Raw genomic sequence first — 21,340 nt, 5'->3', positions numbered from 1 at the left:
AGCAGCTGGAGAAGAGCTCAGGTAGGCGGGATGGCTTCTTTGGAACGATGTTATTTATACATCGGCTTGCTGGGGTTTGAAGGTTGCAGGGTGTGTGTGGGGGGGGGGGGAGGTATGTGTGTGTTAGCTGCACCGGGCGCGAGCCTTGTTTTCCTGACCGGACGGCACAAGCTTTATTATGTATGACACACAGTGGTGATGTTTTCTTGAATACATTGTATTAAATATATATATATATTTTTTGTAATTATTATGACTATTCTTTTTTTTATTACTTCTATTATTGTATTTAAATACCAATAATATATATTTTTTAAAGGTTAATCATTTATACATTTTTTAATATATATACATTTTTTAAATTATTAGTATTTTATTTTGTATTACATTATTTATTTTTAAAATAAATAAATAAATATATATACATATGGTCTCCCGTTGTGGTATTACGTCACAGCTTCTGCATCGCTGCGTTTACGTCAACACTGAGGGGCGAACCCCCGAAACGTGCACGTGATGAACGCCGTGCACGTGATGGACACTTGATGTGTTTGAGTCCATGAATCATGTTCAGCACATCAGCCCCCCCCCCCGACTGGATTTAGAGGAATAACTAATATATTTATATAAATACAAATATTCCAACATCCAGTTTATAGCCGTTTGCTTTCATCCACCTGCGAGTCGTCATGGAAACGAGAACCTTGAGCACAGCAGCCTCCTGAAGGCCATAAAACACACACATCCAGAATAACTGTGTGTGTGTGTGCGTGTGTATATGTGTGTACGTGTGTATATGTGTGTGTGTGTGTGTGTGTGCAGCAGGTAAACATGGCCGTGGAGAGGCGTCTGGCGTTCTCTATCGTGCAGTTCCTTCGAGATCAGACGCACCGCGGCGCTCTGAACTCTGACGAGCAGGAGAGCCTCGAAGGTTGGTCATCAACAACAACAACAACAACAGCGTCCCCTCACGCTGTGCTCTGTGTCCTCAGTGGCGATCCAGTGTCTGGAGACGACCTTCAGGATCAGCTCCAGTGAACGCCACCTCGCCGTCACGCGGCCGCTCGCCGCCATCTTCACCAGCTCGCTGCTGACGGTGGGTTCCCCGAGAACACGGTTCCACGGGTTCCACCGAGAACACGGTTCCACGGGTTCCACCGAGAACACGGTTCCACGGGTTCCCCGAGAACACGGTTCCACGGGTTCCCCGAGAACAAGGTTCCACGGGTTCCCCGAGAACATGGTTCCACGGGTTCCCCGAGAACATGGTTCCACGGGTTCCCCGAGAACATGGTTCCACGGGTTCCCCGAGAACATGGTTCCACGGGTTCCCCGAGAACAAGGTTCAACGGGTTCCCCGAGAACATGGTTCCACGGGTTCCACCGAGAACATGGTTCCACGGGTTCCCCGAGAACATGGTTCCACGGGTTCCACCGAGAACATGGTTCCACGGGTTCCCCGAGAACATGGTTCCACGGGTTCCACCGAGAACATGGTTCCACGGGTTCCTCGAGAACAAGGTTCAACGGGTTCCCCGAGAACATGGTTCCACGGGTTCCTCGAGAACAAGGTTCCACGGGTTCCTCGAGAACAAGGTTCCCCGAGAACATGGTTCCACGGGTTCCCCGAGAACAAGGTTCAACGGGTTCCACCGAGAACATGGTTCCACGGGTTCCACCGAGAACATGGTTCCACGGGTTCCCCGAGAACATGGTTCCACGGGTTCCACCGAGAACATGGTTCCACCGAGAACATGGTTCCACGGGTTCCTCGAGAACAAGGTTCAACGGGTTCCCCGAGAACATGGTTCCACGGGTTCCTTGAGAACAAGGTTCCACGGGTTCCTCGAGAACAAGGTTCCCCAAGAACATGGTTCCACGGGTTCCACCGAGAACATGGTTCCACGGGTTCCTCGAGAACATGGTTCCACCGAGAACATGGTTCCACGGGTTCCTCGAGAAGAAGGTTCCACGAGAACAAGGTTCCACGGGTTCCCCGAGAACATGGTTCCACGGGTTCCTCGAGAACAAGGTTCCACGGGTTCCCCGAGAACATGGTTCCACGGGTTCCTCGAGAACAAGGTTCCACGAGAACAAGGTTCCACGGGTTCCCCGAGAACATGGTTCCACAGGTTCCACCGAGAACATGGTTCCACGAGTTCCACCGAGAACATGGTTCCACGGGTTCCTCGAGAACAAGGTTCCACGGGTTCCCCGAGAACATGGTTCCACGGGTTCCACTGAGAACATGGTTTCACGAGTTCCCCCGAGAACATGGTGCCCTGACATAGAACATGGTTCTCTGTGTTCCTGTTCTAACATAGAACATGGTTCTCCGGGTTCCTGCACTAACATGACTATCCCGTTCTGCTCAGAATGACAACCTCAGCGCTCCAGAGAGTTCTCCGTCTCCGGAGGACATGGAACGAGCAGAACAGCTGAAGAACGAAGGTGAGGAAGTGTGACACCTGTATACCTGTACTCCTGTACACCTGTACACCTGTAGCTCTCAACAGCAGCCATGTTGTAGGACATCCAGTATTTTATTTTTAGGGAACAATCACATGAAGGAGGAGAACTACAGGTGTGCAGTGGAGTGTTACACGGCGGCCATTGATCTGGACCTGAGGAACGCTGTGTACTACTGCAACAGGTATGGACACTATGTTTATATATATAAATATTTATATATATATATAAATATATTTATATATCGTGATTGTATTGATGTTTTCCGGTGATATATATATATATTTATACAAATATATATATATACAAATGTATATTTTTATCAAAGTATAATTATACATAAATATATATATTTATGTAAATATATGTATATATAAATATTTATATATACATATATAAAAATATTTATGTTTATATAAATATTTTCATATATATATTGTGGTTTTATATAAATGTATGTTTATACATATACATGTATGTGTATATACACGGTGTTTTTGGTGGTGTACCTGGCGTACCTTCCCTCTCCATAGAGCTGCCGCTCACAGTAAGCTGGGCAGCTACCGCGACGCCACGGCCGACTGCGAGCGCGCCATCGGCATCGACCCGGCCTACAGCAAGGCCTACGGCCGCATGGGGTGAGCCCACAGCGACCCACAATGCATCACGGTACGGGTCCAATATGACCTTCTCACTGTGGGCGTTTACAGCTTGGCGTTGACGGCCATGACCAAGTACCCAGAGGCAATCACCCACTTCAAGAAAGCTCTGGTGCTGGACCCCGACAACGACACCTACAAGGCCAACCTGAAGGTCGTGGAGCAGAAGCAGAAGGAAGCCTCCAGCCCCAGAGAACATGTACATATACACACATATACTACAGGATATGTGTTGTATAATACTCACATATATATATAGAACACATGTACTACAGGATAAGTGTTGAGTAATACTCACATATATATATAGAACATTACATTACATTACATGTCATTTAGCAGACGCTGTTATCCAAAGCGACTTACAATAAGTGCATTCAACCTAGAGTACAAACCAAGAACTACAAGAACACAGGAAGCAACACTTCCTCAACTCAGCCGAACCACAAAAGCACCACAATAAGTGCCACTGAAGTGCAAATCTGTGTTTTAATCCAGATAGTCGGAAAAGATGTGTTTTCAGTCTCCGGCGGAAGATGTAGAGACTTTCTGCTGTCCTGATGTCAGTGGGGAGCTCGTTCCACCACTGAGGAGCAGGACAGCAACAGTCTGGATGTAGAGTGATTAGCTCGAGGTGACGGAGTCACAAGACGATTGGGTTGCCGAGCCGGAGCGAACGTGCCGGGTGTACGGTGTGACCATATCCCGGATGTAGGACGGGCCCGATCCGCTCAGAGCACGGGTACCAAGAACCAGTGTTTTGAAGCGGATGCGGCAGCCACCGTAACCAGTGAAGAGATCGGAGGAGCGGAGTGGTGGGTGAATTTCGGGAGGCTGAAGACCAGCTGCTGCATTCTGGATGAGCTGCAGAGGTCGGATGGCCTTAGCGGGTAGACCAGCCAGGAGGAGGTTGCAGTAGTCAAGGCGTGAAATGATCAGAGCCTGACCAGAACCCGCGCCGCCTTCTGAGTAAGAAGAGGCCGTGCTCTCCTGATGTTGTGCAGCATGTACCTACAGGAACGCTGCTGCGTCACAGTGATGTTGGCCATCAGGGAGAGTTGACTGTCTAGTGTCACCCGAGGTTCCTGGCAGTCAGGGTAGGGCCAACACAGAGCTGTTGAAGGTGGTAGTCAGGTCATGGGTGGGGAGCCTTTCGAAGGAATAGTAGCTCGGTCTTGTCAGGGTTGATCTTCAGGTGGTGAGCAGACATCCACTGAGAGATGTCGGTCAGACAGGCAGAGATTCGCGCCACCACCCGTGTTTCGGATGGTGGAAACGAGAAGATCAGTTGGGTGTCATCAGCATAGCTATGGTAGGAGAAGCCATGCGAACGAATGACAGAGCCGAGAGAATTTGTGTACAGAGAGAAGAGGAGGGGACCCAGGACGGAGCCTTGAGAACCCCATAGTGAGAGGTGAAGAGGAGGGACCCAGGACAGAGCCTTGAGGAACCCCATAGTGAGAGGAAGAGGAGGAGACCCAGGACGGAGCCTTGAGGGACCCCATAGTGAGAGGAAGAGGAGGGGACCCAGGAGCCTCAGTGAGAGGAAGAGGAGGACCCAGGACGGAGCCTTGAGGACCCCAGTGAGAGAGGGGAAGAGGAGGGACCCAGGACGGAGCCTTGAGGACCCCATAGTGAGAGGGAAGAGGGACCCAGGACTGAGCCTTGGGGAGTGAGAGGAAGAGGAGGGACCCAGGACGGAGGACCCCATAGTGAGAGGAAGTGGAGCCTTGAGGACCCCATGAGAGGAAGAGGGACCCAGGACGGAGCCTGGGGACCCATAGTGAGAGGGAGGAGGGACCCAGGACGGAGCCTTGAGGAACCCCACAGGGAGAGGAAGAGGAGGGACCCAGGACGGAGCCTTGAGGAACCCCATAGTGAGAGGAAGAGGAGGGACCCAGGACTGAGCCTTGAGGACCCCATAGTGAGAGGAAGAGGAGGGACCCAGGACGAGCCTTGAGGGACCTCATAGTGAGAGGAAGAGGAGGGGACCCAGACGGAGCTCCCTTGGGGGACCCCATAGTGAGAGGAAAGAGGAGGGACCCAGGACCCTGAGGACCCCAAGGCAGGAGGAAGAGGAGGGGACCCAGGACTTGAGCCCTGAGGAACCCCATAGTGAGGAAGAGGAGGGGACCCAGGACGAGCCTTGAGGAACCCCATAGTGAGGAGGAAGAGAGGGACCCAGGACGGAGTGAGGACCCCATAGTGAGGAAGAGGAGGGACCCAGGACGGAGCCTTGAGGACCCATAGTGAAGGAGGAAGAGGAGGGGACCCAGGACGGAGCCTTGAGGAACCCCATAGTGAGAGGAGGAAGAGGAGGGGACCCAGGATTTGAGCCTGAGGACCCCATAGTGAGAGGGAAGAGGAGGGGACCCAGGACGAGCCTTGAGGAACCCCATAGTGAGAGGAAGAGGAGGGACCCAGGACGGAGCCTTGAGGGACCCCATAGTGAGAGGAAGAGGAGGGACCCAGGACGGAGCCTTGAGGACCCCATAGTGAGAGAGAGGAGGGGAGAGGAAGAGGAGGGACCCAGGACGGAGCCTTGGGGACCCCATAGTGAGAGGAAGAGGAGGGGACCCAGGACGGAGCCTTGGGGACCCCATAGTGAGAGGAAGAGGAGGGACCCAGGACGGAGCCTTGGGGACAAGAGGAGGGGACCCAGACGGAGCCTGAGGGACCCCCCATAGTGAGAGGAAGAGGAGGGACCCAGGACGGAGCCTTGGGGACCCCATAGTGAGAGGAAGAGGAGGGGACCCAGGACGGAGCCTGAGGACCCCATAGTGAGAGGGAGAGGAGGGGACCCAGGACCAGAGCCTTGAGGAACCCCATAGTGAGAGGAAGAGGAGGGACCCAGGACGGAGCCTGAGGACCCCATAGTGAGAGGAAGAGAGGAGGGACCCAGGACGGAGCCTTGAGGACCCCATAGTGAGGAAGAGGAGGGACCCAGGACGGAGCCTTGAGGAACCCCATAGTGAGAGGAAGAGGAGGGACCCAGGACGGAGCCTTGAGGGACCCCATAGTGAGAGGGAAGAGGAGGGGACCCAGGACGGAGCCTTTGAGGGACCCCCACAGTGAGAGGAAGAGGAGGGACCCAGGACGGAGCCTTGAGGGACCCTTAGTGAGAGGGAGAGGGGACCCAGGACGGAGCCTTGAGGAACCCCTACAGTGAGAGGAAGAGAGGGACCCAGGATGGAGCCTTGGGGAGAGGAGTTGAGGGACCCCATAGTGAGAGGAAGGAGGGGACCCAGGACGGAGCCTTGAGGGACCCCACAGTGAGAGGAAGAGGAGGGACCCAGGACGGAGCCTGAGGGACCCCATAGTGAGAGAGGAGGGAGGAAGAGGAGGGACCCAGGACGGAGCCTTGAGGAACCCCATAGTGAGAGGAACAGGAGGGGACCCAGGACGGAGCCTTGAGGGGACCCAGGAGAGGAAGAGGAGGGACCCGAGCCCTGAGGAACCCCATAGTGAGAGGAAGAGGAGGCAGAGAGGGAAGAGGAGGGACCCAGGACGGAGCCAGAGGAAGAGGAGGGACCCAGGACGGAGCCTTGGGGACCAAGCATAGTGAGAGGAAGAGGAGGGGAACCAGGACGGAGCCTTGAGGACCCCATAGTGAGGAAGAGGAGGGACCCAGGACTGAGCCTGAGGAACCCTATAGAGGAAGAGGAGGGGACCCAGGACGCCTGAGGAACCCCAGCAGAGAGGAAGAGGAGGGGACCCAGGACGAGCCTTGGGGACCCCGTGAGCAGTGAGAGGAAGAGAGGGGGACCCAGGACGGAGCCTTGAGGAACCCCATAGTGAGAGGGAAGAGGAGCCTTGGGGACTATAGTGAGGGAAGAGGAGGGACCCAGGACGGAGCCTTGAGGGACCCCATAGTGAGAGGGAAGAGGAGGGACCCAGGACGGAGAGGGAAGAGGGGGACCCAGGACGGAGCCTTGAGGAATAGTGAGAGGAAGAGGAGGGACCCAGGACTGAGCCTTGGGGGACCCCACAGTGAGAGGAAGAGGAGGGGACCCAGGAGGGACGAGCCTTGAGGGCCTTGGGGACCCCATAGTGAGAGGAAGAGGGGACCCAGGACGAGCCTTGAGGAACCCCATAGTGAGAGGAAGAGGAGGGGACCCAGGTGAGGAAGAGGAGGGACCAGGACGGAGCCTTGAGGACCCCAGTGAGAGGAAGAGGAGGGACCCAGGTCGGAGCCTTGAGGGACCCCATAGTGAGAGGAAGAGGAGGGACCCAGGACAGGAGGGGACCCAGGACGGAGCCTTGAGGACCCCATAGTGAGAGGAAGAGGAGGGACCCAGGACGGGTGAGGGGACCCAGGACGAGCCTTGAGGGACCCCACAGTGAGGAGCCTTGCCATAGTGAGAGGAAGAGGAGGGACCCAGGACGGAGCCTTGAGGAACCCCATAGTGAGAGGAGAGAGGGAAGAGGAGGGGACCCAGGACGGAGCCTGAGGGACCCCACAGTGAGAGGAGACAGAGCCTTGGGCGACCCCATAGTGAGAGGAAGAGGAGGGGACCCAGGACGGAGCCTTGAGGAACCCCATAGTGAGAGGACAAGGATCAGACACAGATCCTCTCCAAGTTACCTGGTAAGTGTGGTCGTTAAGGTAGGAAGAGAAAAGCGCGAGTGCAGTGCCTGAGATCCCAGGTCCTGAAGAGAAGAGATCAGGATCTGGTGGTTCACGGTGTCAAATGCTGCAGAAAGGTCTAGAAGGATAAGGACAGAGGAGAGAGAGGCTGCTCTAGGAGAGTGAAGGATAAGGACAGAGGAGAGAGAGGCTGCTCTAGGAGAGTGAAGGATAAGGACAGAGGAGAGAGGCTGCTCTAGCAGAGTGAAGGACAAGGACAGAGGAGAGAGAGGCTGCTCTAGCAGAGTGAAGGATAAGGACAGAGGAGAGAGGATGCTCTAGCAGAGTGAAGGATAAGGACAGAGGAGAGAGAGGCTGCTCTAGCAGTGTGAAGCTGCTCAGCAAGGAGGCCAGTCTCTGTCGAGTGGCCTTGACTCCAGACTGGTGAGGGTCAAGAAGGTCGTTACTGTGGAGACAGGAGGACACTTGGCTCAAGAGAGCTCGCTCCAGAGTTTTGAGAGAAAGGAAGAAGAGAGACCGTCTGTAGTTGCTGTTGCTCCACTCCAGACGGTCGAGGTGGTTTCAGGAGAGGGTTGACTCTCGCCTCCTTCAGAGGGAAACAGCCAGTTGAGAGGGAGCTGTTAATAAGATGGGTGAGGAAGGTCAGAATGTCAGGAGCAACAGCCTGGAGAATGGGAGACGGGACGGGGTCAAGGGCGCAGGTGGTCGGTCAGCGGAGGTCACCAAGCTAAGAACTTGATTGGGAGACAGGGGTGAAAGAGGAAAGAGAGGGGATGAAGAAGTTAGTGTTGGTGAGGTGATAGAAGATGGATGAGTAAAGGAGGAGCGGATGTCGCCTATCTTGTTTGTAAAGTAGTCACAAAGTGGCAGAAGGTGGAAGGAGGAGGGGCCAGGGGATCAAGGAGGTTGGAAAAGATAGAGAAGAGTTTTTTAGGGTTAGAGAAGGAAGACTGAATTTTGGTCAGGTAGAACGAGCTTTTGGCTGCAGATATAGAGGAAGAGAAGGAGGAGAGAAGTGCAAGTCTTCCGCTTGATTCGTTTTTCGCCATTTTCTTCCGCCGCCGAGGGTGGCTCTCTCGGCGACCAGTCCGGACACAACCACGGAGAGGAGAGGATTTAAACCGGTCGGTCTTAAAAGGACAAAGAGAATCAAGAGATGAAGACAGGGAAGAGAGGAGAGTGTCTGTGGCAGAGTTAGGCTGCATGAGTGAGAAGGAGCCAGTTGAGGGGAGAGCAGATAGGACAGAGGAGGCCAGGGAGGAGGGACAGAGGGTGCGAATGTTGCGCCGTACAGGTGCAGAGTCTGTAGATAAGGGTGGGTTGTCAGTACCAGAGAGCGAGAGAGTAAGAGATGAAGAAGTGGTCAGAGACATGGAGAGGAGTTACAGTGAGGTTGGAGGTAGAGCAGTTTCTAGTGGACATGTAGTCAAGGCGGTTGCCGGCTTTGTGAGTGGGAGGGGAGGGACTGAGTGAGAGGTTAAAGGAAGACAGTAAGAGTAATAGATCACATGACTTCTCTGTCTGGATGTTGAAGTCACCCAGAAGGATGAGCGGGGGCTGGTTCAGAGAAGTTCGACAGGAGGGCGTCTAGCTCTTCCAAGAAATCTCCCAAAGAACCAGGGGGACGGTAGAGAACAACCATGTGAAACTCAAGAGTCAGTGGGATAAAGAGTGGAAGCGGGTAGAGAAACACCATGTGGGTGAGAGGAGAATTTGAGCTCCACCCCGACCAGAGGGTCTGGTGTGGCTGAAGGAGAAGGCCGAGCAGAGAGCAGCCGGGTAGGTTGTCTGCTGTGATCCAGGTCTCAGTGAGAGCCAGGAAGTCAAGCGACTGCTCCATGGCAAAGAGATGAAACCGCCTTGCGGTTGGCTGACTGACCGCTCCAGAGGCCTCCTGTGACAAGGTGCTGGGTGAGTAGAACGGGTAGGAAGGAGAACCGAGGAGGGTTCCGCACATGAATGAACGAGTCCTATAGGAACTACGAGGAGAGATACGCACAGGTATGGAAAAGACACACATATTCACTAAATGGTGGAATACACAGCCTACGAAGACTCCAACGGAAGACTCTGATGTCTTTGTCCTCAGTCTCGACCAACGGAAGACTCCTTCTTTGTCCTCCGAGTCTCGACTCCAACGGAAGACTCCTATGTCTTTGTCCTCCGAGTCTCGACTCCAACGGAAGACTCCTATGTCTTTGTCCTCCGAGTCTCGACTCCAACGGAAGACTCCTATGTCTTTGTCCTCCGAGTCTCGACTCCCAACGGAAGACTCCTATGTCTTTGTCCTCAGTCTCGACTCCAACGGAAGACTCTATGTCTTTGTCCTCCGAGTCTCGACTCCAACGGAAGACTCCTATGTCTTTGTCCTCAGTCTCGACCCAACGGAAGACCTTATGTCTTTGTCCTCCAGTCTCGACCCAACGGAAGACTCCTATGTCTTTGTCCTCCCAGTCTCGACTCCAACGGAAGACTCCTATGTCTTTGTCCTCCAGTCTCGACTCCAACGGAAGACTCCTATGTCTTGTCCTCCCAGTCTCGACTCCAACGGAAGACCCTATGTCTGTCCTCCGAGTCTCGACCCAACGGAAGACTCCTATGTCTTTGTCCCAGTCTCGACTCCAACGGAAGACTCCTATGTCTTTGTCCTCCGAGATTCGACTCCAACGGAGGACCCTATGTCTTTGTCCTCCGAGTCTCGACCCAACGGAAGACTCCTATGTCTTTGTCCTCCAGTCTCGACTCCAACGGAAGACTCCTATGTCTTTGTCCTCCGAGTCTCGACCCAACGGAAGACTCTATGTCTTTGTCCTCGAGTCTCGACTCCAACGGAAGACTCCTATGTCTTTGTCCTCCGAGTCTCGACTCCAACGGAAGACTCCTATGTCTTTGTCCTCCGAGTCTCGACCCAACGGAAGACTCCTATGTCTTTGTCCTCCAGTCTCGACTCCAACGGAAGACTCCTATGTCTTTGTCCTCCCGAGTCTCGACTCCAACGGAAGACTCCTATGTCTTTGTCCTCCGAGTCTCGACTCCAACGGAAGACTCCTATGTCTTTGTCCTCCGAGTCTTCGTCCGATGACGCTACAGCTGACGCTAAAGACCCGATCCGGTTATGAGCCCATGTTGGTGCCAATTACCTCCAGCCGCGTTGCCACCACCCCTTGCTCGTTGGTATTCAATTGAAACCAGGTGATGAGCGCTCGTCCAATCAGTGAAGATTCAGGTGTCAGTAAACAGGACACACCTCTCTACCAAAACAAATCCTACAGGTTATGTGTTGAGTAATACTCACATATATATATAGAACACATGTACTACAGGATATGTGTTGAATAATACTCACATATACACATAGAACACATGTACTACAGGATATGTGTTGAATAATACTCACATATATATATAGAACACATGTACTACAGGATATGTGTTGTATAATACTCACATATATATATAGAACACATGTACTACAGGATATGTGTTGTATAATACTCACATATACACATAGAACACATGTACTACAGGATATGTGTGATACACTTAAGTGTGTGTGTGTGTGTGCCACAGATAGCGGCTGGATTGGGATTCGACATGGCGAGTTTAATCAACAACCCCGCCTTCATCAGCATGGTGAGCATGAGTGTGTGTGTCTATCCTCTCTGAGTCACAGTGTGTGTGTGTGTGTCCTCAGGCTGCCAGCGTGATGCAGAACCAACAAGTGCAGCAGCTGTGAGTGTCACACCGTCTGTCTTCCCTCTGAAGGGGAAGACAGACGGTGTGACACTCCGTGTCCCTGTCAGCATGTCGGGGATGATGTCCAATGCAGTCGGGGGTCCGGCAGCAGGAGTGGGCGGGCTGTCGGACATCTCCAGCTTAATAGAAGCGTAAGTAGTAGTAAGGTACACTCAGGTACACACAGGTACACACACAGGTACACTCAGGTACACACAGGTACACACAGGTACACACAGGTACACACACAGGTACACTCAGGTACACACACAGGTACACTCAGGTACACACACAGGTACACACAGGTACACACACAGGTACACTCAGGTACACACACAGGTACACTCAGGTACACACAGGTACACACAGGTACACACACAGGTACACACAGGTACACACACAGGTACACTCAGGTACACAGGTACACACACAGGTACACACACAGGTACACACTCAGGTACACACAGGTACACTCAGGTACACACAGGTACACACAGGTACACTCAGGTACACACACAGGTACACACAGGTACACTCAGGTACACTCAGGTACACACACAGGTACACTCAGGTACACACACAGGTACACACTCAGGTACACACACAGGTACACTCAGGTACACACACAGGTACACTCAGGTACACACAGGTACACACACAGGTACACTCAGGTACACACAGGTACACTCAGGTACACACACAGGTACACTCAGGTACACACACAGGTACACACACAGGTACACTCAGGTACACACACAGGTACACACACAGGTACACTCAGGTACACACACAGGTACACACTCAGGTACACACAGGTACACTCAGGTACACACACAGGTACACACACACAGGTACACTCAGGTACACACAGGTACACTCAGGTACACACACAGGTACACACAGGTACACTCAGGTACACACACAGGTACACTCAGGTACACACAGGTACACACTCAGGTACACACAGGTACACACAGGTACACTCAGGTACACACACAGGTACACTCAGGTACACAGGTACACACAGGTACACACACAGGTACACACACAGGTACACTCAGGTACACACACAGGTACACTCAGGTACACACAGGTACACTCAGGTACACACAGGTACACACTCAGGTACACTCAGGTACACACACAGGTACACACACAGGTACACTCAGGTACACACACAGGTACACAGGTACACAGTACACATGTGTACACACACACAGGTACACTCAGGTACACACACAGGTACACACAGGTACACACAGGTACACACAGGTACACTCAGGTACACACACAGGTACACACTCAGGTACACACACAGGTACACACTCAGGTACACACTCAGGTACACACACAGGTACACACACAGGTACACACTCAGGTACACACACAGGTACACACTCAGGTACACACACAGGTACACACAGGTACACACAGGTACACTCAGGTACACACACAGGTACACTCAGGTACACACAGGTACACACACAGGTACACACAGGTACACTCAGGTACACACAGGTACACACACAGGTACACACAGGTACACTCAGGTACACACACAGGTACACACACAGGTACACTCAGGTACACTCAGGTACACACACAGGTACACTCAGGTACACACACAGGTACACTCAGGTACACACAGGTACACACACAGGTACACTCAGGTACACACACAGGTACACACAGGTACACACAGGTACACACAGGTACACTCAGGTACACACACAGGTACACACACAGGTACACAGGTACACACAGGTACACACAGGTACACACAGGTACACTCAGGTACACACACAGGTACACACAGGTACACACACAGGTACACACAGGTACACACAGGTACACACACAGGTACACTCAGGTACACACACAGGTACACACACAGGTACACACAGGTACACTCAGGTACACACAGGTACACTCAGGTACACACTCGTACACAGTACACACTTGTGGTACACAGGTACACACAGGTACACCTAGGTACACACAGGTACACTCAGGTACACACAGTACACCTGTGGCACTCAGGTACACACTCAGGTACACACACAGGTACACACTCAGGTACACACTCAGGTACACACACAGGTACACTCAGGTACACACTCTCAGGTACACACTCAGGTACACACACAGGTACACACAGGTACACACAGGTACACACTCAGGTACACACAGGTACACACAGGTACACACTCAGGTACACACACACAGGTACACTCAGGTACACACACAGGTACACACACAGGTACACTCAGGTACACACACAGGTACACTCAGGTACACACAGGTACACACACACACACACACTCAGGTACACACAGGTACACTCAGGTACACACACAGGTACACAGGTACACAGGTACACACAGGTACACACACAGGTACACTCAGGTACACACAGGTACACTCAGGTACACTCAGGTACACACAGGTACACACACAGGTACACTCAGGTACACACACAGGTACACTCAGGTACACACAGGTACACAGGTGTACACTCAGGTACACACACACACAGGTACACCTAGGTACACACACTGTACACACAGGTACACACTCAGGTACACACACAGGCAACACACACTCAGACACACTGCACACTCAGGTCACACAGGCCACACAGGTACACTCAGGTACACACTCAGGTGCCACACATGTACACACAGGTACACACTCAGGTACACACAGGTACACTCAGGTACACACACAGGTACACTCAGGTACACACAGGTACACTCAGGTACACACAGGTACACTCAGGTACACACTCAGGTACACACTCAGGTACACACACAGGTACACACACAGGTACACAGCTACACGTACACACACTGTGACACTCAGGCACTCAGGTACACACAGGCCACATACTGTACACCCAGGACCTCAGCACACACAGGTACACACAGGTACACTCAGGTGCACACACCTGCACACTCAGGTACACACACAGGTACACACACAGGTACACACAGGTACACACACAGGTACACTCAGGTACACACAGGTACACACAGGTACACACAGGTACACACAGGTACACACAGGTACACACACAGGTACACACAGGTACACACTCGGGTACACACTCAGGTACACACACAGGTACACACAGGTACACACTCGGGTACACACTCAGGTACACTCAGGTACACACACAGGTACACTCAGGTACACACAGGTACACACAGGTACACACTCAGGTACACTCAGGTACACACTCGTACACAGGTATACTCAGGTACACACACTCGTACACACACAGGTACTCAGGTACACACACAGGTACACTCAGGTACACACAGGTACACTCAGGTACTCAGGTACACACACTCGTACACTCAGGTACACACAGGTACACACACAGGTACACACAGGTACACACACAGGTACACACACAGGTACACACACAGGTACACTCAGGTACACACAGGTACACTCAGGTACACACACAGGTACACACAGGTACACACTCAGGTACACACAGGTACACTCAGGTACACACTCGTACACACACAGGTACACACAGGTACACACAGGTACACTCAGGTACACACAGGTACACACAGGTACACACAGGTACACTCAGGTACACTCAGGTACACACACAGGTACACAGGTACACTCAGGTACACACAGGTACACACACAGGTACACACTCAGGTACACACACAGGTACACACTCAGGTACACACAGGTACACACACAGGTACACTCAGGTACACACAGGTACACACACAGGTACACACAGGTACACCAGGTACACACTGTGTACACTCAGGTACACACACACAGGTACACACAGGTACAACAGGCACACACACACTCAGGTACACACTCAGGTACACAGGCACACACAGGTACACTCTGTACACTCAGGTACACACACAGGTACACACAGGTACACAGGTACACTCAGGTACACAGGTACACACAGGTACACACTCAGGTACACACTCAGGTACACTCAGGTACACACAGGTACACACTCAGGTACACTCAGGTACACACTCAGGTACACACACAGGTACACACATGTACACACAGGTACACACATGTACACACAGGTACACGCACAGGTACGCACAGGTACACACAGGTACACACACAGGTACACACAGGTACACACAGGTACACACAGGTACACACAGGTACACACACAGGTACACACAGGTACACACAGGTACACACAGGTACACACACTCAGGTACACACACAGGTACACACACAGGTACACACACAGGTACACACACACAGGTACACTCAGGTACACACACAGGTACACACTCAGGTACACACACAGGTACACTCAGGTACACACAGGTACACACAGGTACACACACAGGTACACACAGGTACACACACAGGTACACACAGGTACACACAGGTACACTCAGGTACACACAGGTACACTCAGGTACACACACAGGTACACACACAGGTACACACACAGGTACACACACAGGTACACACAGGTACACACAGGTACACACAGGTACACACACAGGTACACACACAGGTACACACTCGTACACAGGTACACTCAGGTACACACAGGTACACTCAGGTACACACTCAGGTACACACACAGGTACACACTCAGGTACACACAGGTACACTCAGGTACACTCAGGTACACTCAGGTACACACTCAGGTACACAGGTACACACAGGTACACACTCAGGTACACAGGTACACACTCAGGTACACACAGGTACACACACAGGTACACTCAGGTACACTCAGGTACACACAGGTACACTCAGGTACACACAGGTACACTCAGGTACACACAGGTACACACAGGTACACACACAGGTACACTCAGGTACACACAGGTACACACACAGGTACACACAGGTACACTCAGGTACACACAGGTACACACACAGGTACACACAGGTACACACAGGTACACACACAGGTACACACAGGTACACACAGGTACACACAGGTACACACAGGTACACAGGTACACTCAGGTACACACACAGGTACACTCAGGTACACACACAGGTACACTCAGGTACACACACAGGTACACACAGGTACACACAGGTACACACTCAGGTACACTCAGGTACACACACAGGTACACACACAGGTACACTCAGGTACACACAGGTACACTCAGGTACACACAGGTACACACACAGGTACACACACAGGTACACTCAGGTACACACAGGTACACACACAGGTACACACACAGGTACACTCAGGTACACACACAGGTACACACAGGTACACACACAGGTACACACAGGTACACTCAGGTACACACAGGTACACACAGGTACACTCAGGTACACACAGGTACACTCAGGTACACACACAGGTACACACAGGTACACACACAGGTACACTCAGGTACACACTCAGGTACACACAGGTACACTCAGTGGCACACACACAGGCACACTCCAGGTACACACTCCAGGCACACTCAGGTACACAGGTACACACAGGTACACACACTCAGGTACACTCAGGTACACTCAGGTACACTCAGGTACACTCAGGTACACACAGGTACACTCAGGTACACACACACTCAGGTACACACAGGTACACTCAGGTACACTCAGGTACACTCAGGTACACACAGGTACACACAGGTACACTCAGGTACACTCAGGTACACTCAGGTACACTCAGGTACACTCAGGTACACACACAGGTACACACTCAGGTACACTCAGGTACACACACAGGTACACTCAGGTACACTCAGGTACACTCAGGTACACACAGGTACACACAGGTACACACAGGTACACTCAGGTACACAGGTACACACAGGTACACACAGGTACACACAGGTACACACAGGTACACACAGGTACACACACAGGTACACACTCAGGTACACACTCAGGTACACACACAGGTACACTCAGGTACACACACAGGTACACACTCAGGTACACACAGGTACACTCAGGTACACACAGGTACACACACAGGTACACTCAGGTACACACACAGGTACACACTCAGGTACACACACAGGTACACTCAGGTACACACAGGTACACACAGGTACACACAGGTACACTCAGGTACACACAGGTACACTCAGGTACACACAGGTACACTCAGGTACACACACAGGTACACACACAGGTACACACAGGTACACACAGGTACACTCAGGTACACACACAGGTACACACAGGTACACACTCAGGTACACTCAGGTACACTCAGGTACACACAGGTACACTCAGGTACACACACAGGTACACTCAGGTACACACAGGTACACACAGGTACACACTCAGGTACACACACAGGTACACACAGGTACACACACAGGTACACACACACAGGTACACACTCGTACACAGGTACACTCAGGTACACACAGGTACACTCAGGTACACACACAGGTACACAGGTACACACAGGTACACTCAGGTACACACACAGGTACACACAGGTACACACAGGTACACTCAGGTACACACAGGTACACAGGTACACACAGGTACACACAGGTACACACAGGTACACACAGGTACACACTCAGGTACACACAGGTACACAGGTACACTCAGGTACACACAGGTACACACAGGTACACACACAGGTACACTCAGGTACACACACAGGTACACACTCAGGTACACAGGTACACACAGGTACACACACAGGTACACTCAGGTACACACAGGTACACACACAGGTACACTCAGGTACACACAGGTACACTCAGGTACACTCAGGTACACTCAGGTACACACACAGGTACACACTCAGGTACACACAGGTACACACAGGTACACTCAGGTACACACACAGGTACACTCAGGTACACACACAGGTACACACACAGGTACACACACAGGTACACTCAGGTACACACACAGGTACACTCAGGTACACACACAGGTACACAGGTACACTCAGGTACACACACAGGTACACTCAGGTACACACACAGGTACACACACAGGTACACACAGGTACACACAGGTACACACAGGTACACACACAGGTACACACAGGTACACACAGGTACACACAGGTACACACAGGTACACACAGGTACACACACAGGTACACACAGGTACACACTCAGGTACACACAGGTACACACAGGGTACACACACACAGATACACACAGGTACGCACAGGTACACCAGGCACAGGTACCTCAGGTACACACAGGGTACACACAGGCACACCAGGTACACACACAGGTACACACAGGTACACACACAGGTACACAGGTACACACAGGTACACTCAGGTACACTCAGGTACACACTCGTACACAGGTACACACACAGGTACACACACAGGTACACTCAGGTACACACAGGTACACACACAGGTACACTCAGGTACACACAGGTACACACAGGTACACACAGGTACACACACAGGTACACACTCAGGTACACACAGGTACACACTCAGGTACACACAGGTACACTCAGGTACACACACAGGTACACACAGGTACACTCAGGTACACACAGGCACACATACACACAGGTACTGGTACACACAGGTACACTCAGGTACACACAGGTACACACTCAGGTACACACAGGTACACACAGGTACACACAGGTACACTCAGGTACACACAGGTACACACACAGGTACACACAGGTACACTCAGGTACACACAGGTACACACACAGGTACACACAGGTACACTCAGGTACACACACAGGTACACACACAGGTACACTCAGGTACACACACAGGTACACACTCAGGTACACACTCAGGTACACACACAGGTACACACACAGGTACACTCAGGTACACACACAGGTACACACCCACAGGTACACACTCAGGTACACTCAGGTACACACAGGTACACATACACACAGGTACACATACACACAGGTACACATACAGGTACACAGGTACACACAGGTACACGCAGGTACACTCAGGTACACACTCAGGTACACACACAGCACACCAGGTACACAGGTATACTCAGGTACACACACAGGTACACACTCAGGTACACACAGGTACACTCAGGTACACACACAGGTACACACACAGGTACACTCAGGTACACACAGGTACACACAGGTACACTCAGGTACACACAGGTACACACCCACAGGTATACACACATGTACACACTCACAGGTACACACAGGTACACTCAGGTACACTCAGGTACACACTCAGGTACACACAGGTACACTCAGGTACACACAGGTACACACAGGTACACACAGGTACACTCAGGTACACTCAGGTACACACACAGGTACACACACAGGTACACTCAGGTACACACAGGTACACACACAGGTACACTCAGGTACACACTCAGGTACACACAGGTACACTCAGGTACACACACAGGTACACACTCAGGTACACACAGGTACACACACAGGTACACACTCAGGTACACACTCGTACACTCAGGTACACTCAGGTACACTCAGGTACACACAGGTACACTCAGGTACACACTCAGGTACACTCACAGGTACACACAGGTACACACAGGTACACACAGGTACACTCAGGTACACACTCAGGTACACACAGGTACACACTCAGGTACACACAGGTACACACACAGGTACACACTCAGGTACACACTCGTACACTCAGGTACACTCAGGTACACACAGGTACACACTCAGGTACACACAGGTACACACAGGTACACTCAGGTGTGTCTCCTCTGACAGCGGCCAGCAGTTCGCTCAGCAGATCCAGCAGCAGAACCCGGAGCTCATCGAGCAGCTGAGGAACCACATCAGGAGCCGCTCCTTCAGCGCAGAGGAGGACGCCTGATGCACTCAGGTGGCTCCTCACCATACAATTCATTGGATATATATATATATATATTTACTTATAGTCAAACTAAATTAATTACAATTAATTGTATCTATATATCTATCTATTTAATTATGTTTAAATAAAAGTATAGATAAATACTTGTTATTATATTTAATTAAATGTAATTATAATTAAATCCAATAAATGATGTACTGTATATAGAATTATAATTAATTACAAATAATTAAGTTAATAATATATTTTTTTAATTTAAAGCCCAAAACAATTGCTGAAAGAAAATGATAGAGTTGCATCATTAACAAGCATTATTTCTCCTTTTTTTAATATTTCAGTTTCTCATTTATTTATTGTTTTCCCAAGGAAGGGAAACAACCATCGTTTACAATCTCTACTCACATTTCTTGAATCGCGTCGCTGGAATGAAGAGACGAGGACGAGGCACGTTACCGTGGCGACGGAGAGACGAAGCATCCCACAACTCGTGTATATATATATGACATAGAAACATCGTAATAAACACCTCGTCGTAGAAAGAGAACTCACGCAGCCCTCTGGGGGGGGCGTATCCGGTCTTCAGTGCTCTTCACAGTCTGCAGGTCGTGTTTTATGACCACGGCTCTCGGCCAGGGGGAGAACTCCTCCAGCATCTCGTCCTGCGTCTCCCACGGCAACCGGACACATTCACATCGCCTCGTGGAATATGAGTTGTATAGACCGGTCAACTCCCATCGCTGCTTTTCACGAGTACTATTTCACTGTTTGGATGAGGACAGCCGTTTGCAGCCTGCATTGTGTCCTAGAAATATATATAAATATCTCCCTTTTAAGCATATTTAATTGTTCATTAACGAGCGATGAAGTACACAGGTTGTTCGTTTTGCATGCTCTTAAATCTGGTATTTGAGATGTAGATGCGTTATGGAGGTAGGTGAGGTTATTATACTGAGGCAGCCAGATGTTTAGTCTGAAAACGTGAATAAATGTCTTGAAAAGAAACGTGTGGTCATTTCTCTAAATATGAGAGTGATACTTCTTAGAGTACAGAGGGGTGAAGTGTTCCTTGAAGTGCAT

General features: G+C 51.3%; 1 protein-coding gene across 2 annotated transcripts; it reads left to right on the top strand.

Annotated features, from left to right (window-relative positions):
• Positions 1 to 11: 11 nt before the first annotated feature.
• sgtb (small glutamine rich tetratricopeptide repeat co-chaperone beta) lies at positions 12 to 21,256 on the top strand. 2 transcript variants are annotated; one of them, XM_056434102.1, is made up of 12 exons: positions 12 to 21; positions 823 to 931; positions 993 to 1,096; positions 2,376 to 2,451; positions 2,554 to 2,653; positions 3,003 to 3,107; positions 3,180 to 3,327; positions 11,287 to 11,349; positions 11,411 to 11,448; positions 11,520 to 11,603; positions 20,158 to 20,272; positions 20,630 to 21,256. In XM_056434102.1, exons 2-11 carry the CDS (start codon positions 832 to 834, stop codon positions 20,261 to 20,263), a joined length of 924 nt encoding a protein of 307 aa, XP_056290077.1. In that variant the 5' UTR covers positions 12 to 21; positions 823 to 831; the 3' UTR covers positions 20,264 to 20,272; positions 20,630 to 21,256. The 2 variants fall into 2 exon arrangements, with proteins under 2 accessions (XP_056290077.1, XP_056290076.1); XM_056434101.1 differs by having other exon boundaries at positions 20,602 to 21,256.
• Positions 21,257 to 21,340: the final 84 nt, after the last annotated feature.

Source organism: Pseudoliparis swirei, chromosome 16 (genome assembly GCF_029220125.1).
Source record: "Pseudoliparis swirei isolate HS2019 ecotype Mariana Trench chromosome 16, NWPU_hadal_v1, whole genome shotgun sequence".
In the NCBI taxonomy this organism is placed as follows: Eukaryota; Metazoa; Chordata; class Actinopteri; order Perciformes; family Liparidae; genus Pseudoliparis; species Pseudoliparis swirei.
The sequence above is the reverse complement of the archived record's forward strand: the minus strand, read 5'-3'. Positions and strand labels throughout refer to the sequence as shown.

Bases quoted from the DNA above. Each gene is read 5' to 3' on its own strand.
- sgtb (XM_056434102.1), top strand. From the start codon at position 832: ATGGCCGTGGAGAGGCGTCTGGCGTTCTCTATCGTGCAGTTCCTTCGA. The intron at 11,350-11,410 runs GTGAGCATGAGT...GTGTGTCCTCAG, and splicing joins ACCCCGCCTTCATCAGCATG to GCTGCCAGCGTGATGCAGAA. The intron at 11,604-20,157 runs GTAAGTAGTAGT...CTCCTCTGACAG, and splicing joins ATCTCCAGCTTAATAGAAGC to CGGCCAGCAGTTCGCTCAGC.